This window comes from Atta cephalotes (assembly GCF_000143395.1).
Source record: "Atta cephalotes unplaced genomic scaffold scaffold00014, whole genome shotgun sequence".
NCBI classification, from domain to species: Eukaryota; Metazoa; Arthropoda; class Insecta; order Hymenoptera; family Formicidae; genus Atta; species Atta cephalotes.
The window spans coordinates 921,013-931,187 of NW_012130078.1; the positions used below are offsets into that span (position 1 = coordinate 921,013).

General features: G+C 28.0%; 1 protein-coding gene across 1 annotated transcript in view; it reads right to left on the bottom strand.

Annotated features, from left to right (window-relative positions):
- Window positions 1-8,672, bottom strand: part of LOC105617845 (probable ATP-dependent RNA helicase DDX56) — a 25,940-nt gene extending 17,268 nt beyond the window's left edge. Inside the window, exon 1 of the mRNA XM_012199395.1 lies at window positions 8,598-8,672. Within this exon, the coding sequence (XP_012054785.1) occupies window positions 8,598-8,672 (75 nt within the window). The remainder of the gene's footprint in view (window positions 1-8,597) is intronic.
- Between the last annotated feature and the right edge of the window lie 1,503 nt (window positions 8,673-10,175).

Genomic DNA, 10,175 nt, shown 5'->3' on the forward strand with positions numbered 1-10,175 from the left:
CCCATCCGCCGTATTCTCCAGACATTGCTCCCTCATCACTTGTTTCGATCAATGGCACACGGCCTGGCTGACCAGCATTTCCGATCTTATGAAGAAGTAAAAAATTGGATCGATTCATGGATAGCCTCAAAAGATGACCAGTTTTTTCGACGCGGGATTCGTATGCTACCCAAAAGATGGGAGAAAGTAGTGGCCAGCGATGAACAATACTTTGAATTATAAATGTATAATCAGTTTTTTACAATAAAGCTTCGAATTTCGGAAAAAAAACGGCAGAAGCAAAGTTGTACACCTATAAAAAGTGAAAAATTGTCAGTGGATAATTGTAATTCCTATTTCATATTAGTACAGGTATATTAAGTAATTAATATTATAATCACATTAAAAAAATTCTTCATAACAATTGTGTAAATTAAAATTAGAACTTGGAAATTCTGTACATGAGGATTTGCAATTAATAGCAGAGCAACATTGTAAATTCAACACAAAAATCAACCATTTCAGAGAGAGACAAGACAGAACATTATATTCCATTTCATACACTCAACATCGTTGAGTGTATGAAATACTCTATGAAATAACTAATCATCACATATTATAATTGAGTTAAACTTAGATTTAATCTCTTGTAATTTTTATTCGAACTTGAAATAATTTATTATTGTATAGAACATACTGAAAAAGACCGAATCGACCTAAATGTTGAATTTTAATTTGTAATGATAATTTTAAATATATGACATCGCAACGAACATTTAATATTTTGACTGTATGTTTCTTTTTTAATTTTTATTTATAAGTATTAATTATTCACTTTTAGCCATTATTACTAAGCCAGTATTTACTTCTATATTTTAAGATATATTGATTTATTGCTTTGTATTATTATGCAATTCTATCGTCAGTATATAGTGATAATGTAAATTGACAAACTATATGTATATTATAATAAGATATATAATACTTATATAAAAATAATACTAATAAAAAATTAAATATATTTTTAAAAAGGTAGTTAATACTCCTAAAATTCTATTTTTAAACTCATTCATTTTCATCAATATTATTTATTTTTAAACAAATTCCACTTTCATTCTATTTGTATTTACTTCTGTTGTTATGCTTCTTTAATTTATTCATTATAAAATCATTGGCTTTCTCCCTTTGCGTTCAGCAAAATATTTATTTTGCAATGGTTGGAAGTTTTCTTCGCGCTGATTGAATTATATTTTTAGATCTAAAAGAATGGTCTTATCTCAGCAGACGTTCTATTGAATGTACTCATATATACAATTCTTATATATACAATTATACAGTTCTTATATATACAATTTCAATTTAACACTTCAGATTCCAAAATTTATCAGTATTGAAAAATAGTTTACGTTACATGCACTATAGATTTTCAGTACTGGCAATAAATTTTGGGACATGACTTCAGAGTGTTAAAACTATACGTTACGTGCGCTATAGATTTTCAGCACTGACAGTAAATATCGGATCGCACTCTTTGTTTTACACTTTACATTTGAAAATGCGCGCGTGTTTCGATGCGTTTCCGATTTTGCCTCATTTGTGCTCTGTTATTATAGGTATTCTGATTGGAGTGACTCATGAAAATGTACCTTAGGGAAGTATCAAATTACAGGGCGATCTACAATAAGCGATCTTCCAACACCCAGTTGCGAGTCGCGAAGTGACAAATTGCTAGTCACGTTGTAAATCATTGCAATATTTAATCCACATTTGGATGTCAAAAGTTGCGAATTGTATAGAAACAACCAATCAGAAAATAAAATGTCTGTCGTTATTTGCTATATAACCGAAAAATCAAAGAGGATTTGTTAAAATCAGGTTATGTGTTAGATATTCAAGATGTTATTAAATAGAAGGCACAACATTTAAAGCATTTGCAGAATCATAACTTTCGCTTTTTGCGCTTTTCGAACACAACATTTGATTGGTTAAGGCCGCTAAAGTGTTGCAATAGACAGTTGCTGTTCCCGAAGAAGTTAAAAGTTGAACAACTCTCTGTTGACAACCGCGACTATCTATTGCAACCGGAAATAGCACTTTGCAACTTATTATAGACCAGGCTTACGATTGCGATTGATAGTTGCCCAGTTCTATTTCAGCCAACTACGATGGACTCGCTATATCATGATTAGTTGAAGTAGAACCGGGTAACTGTTAATTAATCGTCAATCCATAATCTGACGGGCATTAAAATAGTTGATAATTCAGGTTAGGAAATCTGTGTGTCACATCCATGGCATAGAAGGTTACACAAATTCTTTTATAAACACAAATTCTCTATTTTAAAAACATTCTCTGCTTTAAAAACATAAATTCTTCTCTCTTTAAAAATATAAATTTTCTGCTTTAAAAACTCAAATTATTTTCTATATAATTTATTTTAAAGCAAAGAATTGATGTTTTTAAAGCAAATAAATATCTAATCAAAACAAATTCTCTGCTGTAAAAATAAAAATTATATAGAAGCTAATTTGTTTTTAAAACAGAAAATTTCTATTTTTAAAGCAGAGAATTTATGTTTTTAAAGCAGAAAAGGCTCTGCATAAATCTTATGAAAATTGAATTTCAATCAAATCGCCTGATATTTGATATGTGATATTTGATGTGTAGATCTTATCGTCCTGATAAAAAGGGCACGATCCTCTGCAATAAACTGTTTGATCTCTACGAGACGATGTTTTTTCAAAACGAGCTAATACAGAAAATTTCTATTTTTAAAGCAGAGAATTTATGTTTAAAGTATCTTATTTTCAACGAATATGGTGTATTTCGATGTTATTATTTGCTCTTTCAGTGTATTTTTAAGTAAAAAAATTACAAAGATAATAATATTGACTTAATTGTTTTTGACAAAAAAGCTATAAGAATATCGAAGTCGATAACTTGATTTTTGAGATTTAAGTGTCAACGCTGTGTTGTTTCACATTTAGAGCGCGGAATTTTTGGCGATATAGGGTGCACACGAAGAATCACTGTGTACTTTGTTTATATCGAGTAAACCGTATATCAGTCGAATTATTGCTATCTCATCATTTCAGTGAACATCCGTTTGTATCGCATCTTGAAATCGTGTTTGAATTCCTGCGACTTATTAATTCTTTTTAGAGCTATTTTTCACAACAGTTGTTTTAGTATAACTACTCATGTTTGAGTATAACTACTCATTATTAGTTCTTATCAGTTAAATATTTCTTTCTTGTAAGAAAATTATATTTTTTTAATAAATAAAAATTCACTTATGTGTAACTATAAGTTACAGAAATTGTATTTAATCGTTTTATGAATTTTGTTAAATTGCATTTAATTTTCTCTAAATGTATACACTGAAGATGACCTGACATAGATCGAAACGTATGTGTTTTTATTGAAATATATGAAAAATTTGGCTTTTAGCCTTTTTGTTATTCATTTTTGTTTATTATTATTGAGCCATTATATAAGTTTATATTTATTTTAATAAAAATTCATTTTTCTATTGAATCTTGTAATACAAAATTCACAATAATCAAAAATACTCCGATTTATGAAAGGCGAAGGGACTCGCAATAATCGAAAATACTCCGATTTGTGAGAAACAATTAGGTGAATATCCTTATAACTTTTTACTTAAAAATATACATAGAAAGTGCAAATAATTACATAGGAATGCACCGTATACGTTAAAAATAAGAAATTGTAGTATCCACATCGAAAAGTGATGCCTCATGGAACTCAAACAATTCATTATAGTCATGCTTGTGGAAACTTATTAGAATGACAAGATCTGCAACATATTAAATTTTCAAGCAATTCGACCGAAATTCAATTCCCATAAGGTTTGTGCGAGTCCTTTGTTTTTAAGGAGATGCTAGAGCGAACGGCCGAACTTAATCGATGTCAATAAAACAGATTTTTAATTCTAAATAAAATATTACGTACATCAAGAAAACGTTATATACATTAATTAAAACATTACGTATATTAATCAGAGTCATTATGTAAAACGTTACGTATATTTCTTCCTCTGCTATATTCTATATCTTACATGAATGCGAAGTTCCACTCAAATCGTATTTATCAAGCCATTTCTTTTGTAAGCTTCAAAATCATAAGTTGAAGATCTCATGATATTCTTATGTATTACTCAAATATGGGAAACTTTTTGTTTGGATATATCCATTCATTTATATATATGTAAAGGAAGCGAATCTATATGATAACAAAAAAATGTAATTTACAATTTTTTAGGGATTTTTATACCGGTTTGTACTTTTCCAAAAGTATTGCATTTAAATGCAAGTATTTGCATTTTTTTTTATTCTGGAAAATGATTTTTTATTCTGTATAACAAAATGATTTGAGAAATATGAAATAATGCTCCGTTGGTAATTCTGGCTTCCCTTAAAAGGAGAAAATTTATGTAATTTTTTGAAGCAAAAAATACTTATTCTAATCTCACTTATATATTCTCATGTATCTCTATGCTATCGTGATGCTGATTCTACAATGAATCGGAAATCTTAAGTCTTAACCAATTTTAACCTAGGTGACTATGATTTTTCGCATCTATTAATTATACAGCGAGCGTTTAGCTCAACTAATGACCATTCTACAATAAGCCATTATCAAGTCATAAATCATAAGTTAGGACCAATCGCAATCATCAATTTCCAGTTTCTAACTTCTAATGGGAAAGAATAAAGTCGAATTTGGTCAGTCTTAAGAAACTCGTCTTAGGCTTTCTACAATAAAGTATTATTTAAGTTTAAGTCTTAAATCATAAGACATTAACCAACACACAGCTGATGCGAGAAGAAAAATGGATTATGATTGATAAAGTTCATATAATATAAAGAGACGGTCTGCAATCGAACAGAATAAAGTAAAGTTATTAACAATATTTCATCATTTATTATTCGAAAACCATATAAGATGTTTCAGAACACACAGGTTCTTCTTCAGCAAATAATACAAAGATTTAAATTGAACGAATATTGAAAGAATTAATATTACATTATTAACAGTTAAAAAATTCATTGTAAAGAAACATTTCAAGGTTATAAACTCTTCAAGAAGCAAAGTCGTTCAGTCTTGAACTCCTGTTTTTAATGTGAGTATAAAGATGAACATCTTTTAATATTTTTCAATTTTCAGAATCATAAAATTGAAATCAGGAAACATTACCTATATAATATAATTATCGTTTAATTGATGTCATATAGTCAAAATATAATAAAAATAATAATTATCGTAAAGAATCATTAAAAAGAAATTAATCAAAAAGAGTTGAAACTTATTAAACTTATCAATGTTAAACTAACTATTTAAAAAAATCAATATATGATTAAGACTTATATGTAAAATAAGAGATTATTATAATAAAACTTGATATGATTGAACGCAATTATTAAAATTACATATAAAACAGAAACATCATTATATTAAAATGTCTGATTCGATTGAACGCAAATGTTAAAATGGCCAGCAATAAACATAATGAGCGAGAAATGAAACCAAGATTAATACCTATTTACTTTCCTTGAACATGTGTTTTAATAAACAATTGTAAGACTCATCTAGACACTCTATCTTTTTGCGAGTTAGTTTGCCTTTATTCTATTTCTTGATATGTAACATCTTAGAAATCAAATTTTTGTTGTAATTAGCTTCAATGTCTATGATTCAGAATATATTCAGTGATAACAGAGTGTCTAGAGGAGTCCCATCTTATATTGCTTTTATATTCATTAAGGCACGTCTTTAATTGTTTCTTCGTTTGCCCCACAAGATGCAATTTTCAAAATTAATCTTGTATATGCATTGTTTTGATTCTGAAATTTATCTAATTTATCCTTATATGAACTCTAATAAAAAAGCTTAATTTATTTAGTCCAATAGTGAAGATTGCCTTGCTGAAAAATGAGATGACAGAATTGAAAACTTTTGGTATCTATATATAATACTGCAAATAATTTTTGACATTTTTATTTTCAGTGTTTGAGACCAAATTGTCATCTTGTGAATCATTATGATTAACATTGTACATTATTATGTATTTTTTTTTATTCTTTTATTGATGCAATTGAAAAATCAAGGACAATAAATAGCAATTATTCAAAAATGTTGATTACTAACTCAAGATTCTTTTTATGAAAGGTAGGGTGTGAGAGGAGGATTGTTCTGTCAACAATATTATAAATGGAACCAATTTTGTGAGAAAAAGGATGATGATAAAAAGGAAGTTGTCGAAAAAAGTTTTTTATAAATCAATAATGATCTCAATTAATAATGATCTTGTTGTTTTCTCTTTTAAGATAAAAAACTGAGAAATACATTGTTTCCAATGTAAATTGTATTATTTTATGGACACTGTCTTGTGATTAATAAACAAGATTAAAAAGATTGAAGATGATTAAAATGTTGTCAATTTGATCTCTTGACGTAGTCAGAACAATATCGTCCACATATCGCTTATAAATTGTGGGAATAAAATTCAAAGAATTTAACGCTATTTCTTCCAAATCTCGCAATATCAATTTAGCTAAGATGGGAGATAAGGGTGAAAATTTTTCTTTTCGTTCAACAATAAAATTTACACCCATGGTGTGCTGAAAGTTTGCTGTAAATTTTATTGTTGAACGAAAAGAAAGTCAATGAGAAGAAAATAAATTTTAAAATTTCTATAAATTCATTCAGTGGGATGTTCGTTTTTAGAGAAATTAATTGCTATCTTCTTTCAATACCGTTAATTGCGAGAAGAATTTAGAGGAATGTTTGTGAACAAGAAATCACGTTCAATAAAATCAAAACAGAATTGTCTATTTTTCCACCAAGTGATCTATAAACTTCGAAACTATTATTAGCCTTTGGATTTTTCTCTACACTTGACGCAATGATCGAGTATAAATACTGCTATAGAATATAATGCTGTATTAATGAAAGAAACAACAATTCTGAAAGAACAGTTTTTCTTGAATCTTGGAAAGGCTGTAAATAAAAATAAAACAGAATCACTGAAATATAAAGAAAGGTATATACTTTTCTTAAAATTAAATCTCTATCAAACCAACTTTTTAAGATTCCATTTAATTTCTTTTTAATTTTGTTAATTGTGATCAACAATAGCTTATTCTCAATAGTTAATTCTAGTTATTCTCTGCATCTTCAATTTTTTAAATATAATCTTGTTTATTAATCGCAACGGTTACGTTGCTTTTATCAATAACAAGAATGTCAGGATTCTTGCTACAAAATTGTTTAGTAACTTTATATATATTCAACAAATCAATTTCAAATTTTTTTCTTTTCTACTTTCTTATGTAAAAATTTATTGAGTTTAGAAATTGCAACATCTCTAATCTTTAAGTTGGCTGTGTTGTTATAAAATATTTATCATGATGTTCAAAATCTTTAACAAACTCAAATATTGAAGATTCTTGGTCGATATAGGTTGGTAAGCAAAAATTACCACTAAATTGTAATAAACAAGAAATTACTTGTGTAGACAAATCTATTTTAGTAAGATTTATGTATCATTTAAAATGTGAGAAAAATCAAATTTAAAATGTTTAAAATCAATTGAATTCAAATTAATAATATGAAATTAAATTTTGATTATTAATCTGTTCTTCACTTATGTTGAACGTAAGATTTTCATTAGGAGGGTTTGAATAGCAATGATAAGTAATCCAAGAGACGTTTTTATCAATATTATTTTCCTTCTCATTCAACCATTGGAATATTTTTTTATGTATATACATTCACATTAAAAATAGGAATTCAAGGCTGAAGGACAATTTGTTTCTTGGAGAATTTACTTTGAAATGTTTCTTTACAATTTTTTAACTATTAATAATGTAATGTTAATTCTTCCAATATATTGTTTAATTTAAATCTTTGTATTATTTGCTGAAGAAGGACCTGCTCCAAAATGTACTATATGTTCTTCGGATAATAAATGATGAAATATTATTAAAAATAACTTTGTTCTGCTTGATTACAGATATGTCTTTTTATATTATTGCTTTGCAAAAAAAAACGAATGTTTAGAATAAATTTCATATAGCTTAAGACTTAAGTAATAACTTATTGTAAAAAGCCTAGTAATATAAGTTGACTGTTGGCCAACTTTACCTATTTAACAATAATAGGCCTTCTGCAATAAGCTATTACTTAAGATTATTTAAGTCTTAGATCAAAGTAAAAAATTATTCAATCACGATGGAATGTGAAAAGAATAATTGATTATAATCAGTCAATTTTTTTATAATTTAAGCCTTACAACTTAGGTAATAACTTATTGTAGAAAGCCTATAAGACTTAGGATTACTAACTATCTACCAACTTATAATAAAATCAGTTTGACAGATTTCTTACCTGATATTATCTAACCTGAGTCGTCAATTTTAACGCTTAATATCTCGGTTCGCGGGGAAAAGCAATATTTTTTTCTGTTAGTTTATTTCATACAAAATAAGCCTAATTTCATCAAAATCAGTAAGCCCGTCTCCTTCATATTTATCAAATATTTGAACTAAATACACAATATAACATTTTATTAGATTGTGATAAATTAGTTTTACCTTCAGTATCCTGTCATCCAGCTCAAGTTCGTGAAATTTTTTAAATTTTGGTTCAATTTCTTCATTCAATTCCATTTTGTTTGTAGATATATTTATAAATTATTTAGATCTTATTATTAATTACAAACATTTTATCAATTCTTAATCGTTGACACACGTGCACGTGTTCAGGCAGAGTGAAACAAGAAAAGTCTGAGAGAGGACATGAAGGCCTTTTACCTATAGCAAAATGCTGTCGCGCACTACTGCCCTCTGAAAAAATGGATGTAAACTATGTAGTAAGATCCACTTTTCTGAGGATATATACATGTCCTTTTCAAGGCTGTAAATGATCGAAAGAAGAAATCGATTTGGTTCATATAATCACACAAATTGCTACACAAACTGTGGATTAGAAATATTCATCTCTGCAATCTTAAGCCGCGTATACACCTAGTGAACGAACACCGAACGCGAATGTTCGGACATTATGTTTGTGAGCAGTTTATTCTTTTTCTTGATTCCGAATACTAGCACCGAATACTAGCATTCGATCAGATTCGGTGTTCGTTGCACATAGCAATTAAACTTGTGCAACTTTTATATAACAAATAACAACACAAAGTTTCGCTGTTCATTTAGTGTTTGTTTGCTAGGCTTTACGCAATATTTCAAAGTATTAACATCCCAGTCAGAAATAATAATGGTTCTATTCGATGTCGATTCCATTATCACTGCGATTATGATTATATTACACCCAGGTTATTTTACAAATGTGTTAATATTTATATTTTAAATAAACTAGATACATATGAAAGTTGTGTTTCCAACATTTTATTTTTATTAAATATATTTTTATAGTTTATTTACTTTATATGTTATTATTTTCTTATTACAATTACTAAAATTTGAAAAGCATATAATAACAAAATTACTCTAATAACAATATATAACGATAAAAAAGGCAAATAAGAATCGATTCTTTAAAATATAAAAATAAAAAAGGATAAAAATTATTAATAAGAGTTAAATACATACAGAATGAAAAACTGAGATATTATTATGTTTCGGCACTAGACCGGGTTCACATCTTAACGAAAAAACGGAAAGCGGAAAAGCGGAAGTCAATCAGAGCTCACGGAAAGATAGAAGCAGACAAGCGAAATGTACCACTTACTATTGCGAGTTCCGATTGGCTTCCGCTTTTTCGTCAAGGTGGGAACTCGGCCTTAGATTAAGCTATCTTCAGATATCCTCCTAGGTTACGTTCCAAAATTCAACTCTGTCAATTCGAGTATCATTTTATCCTTGTTAATCGAATGTTGAATAAAGATAAAAAATATTTGGAGTTGGCAGAGTCAAGTTTTGGAATGCACCCCTGTTAAATCCCGGTTGAGGACGCTGAGCTAGGGTGAAGTAGCACGGACAAACTACATGTCCCGGCAAATTCAAATTAGGATTATAACTAACTATTATACCGTAAATCCATATATATCATTCTGCGTTTATTTTTCAAATATTTTTACTTTTACTATTATGATCATATTATATATGTAATCATTAAAATATATAATAAACAAATAAATATGTTGAGAAATA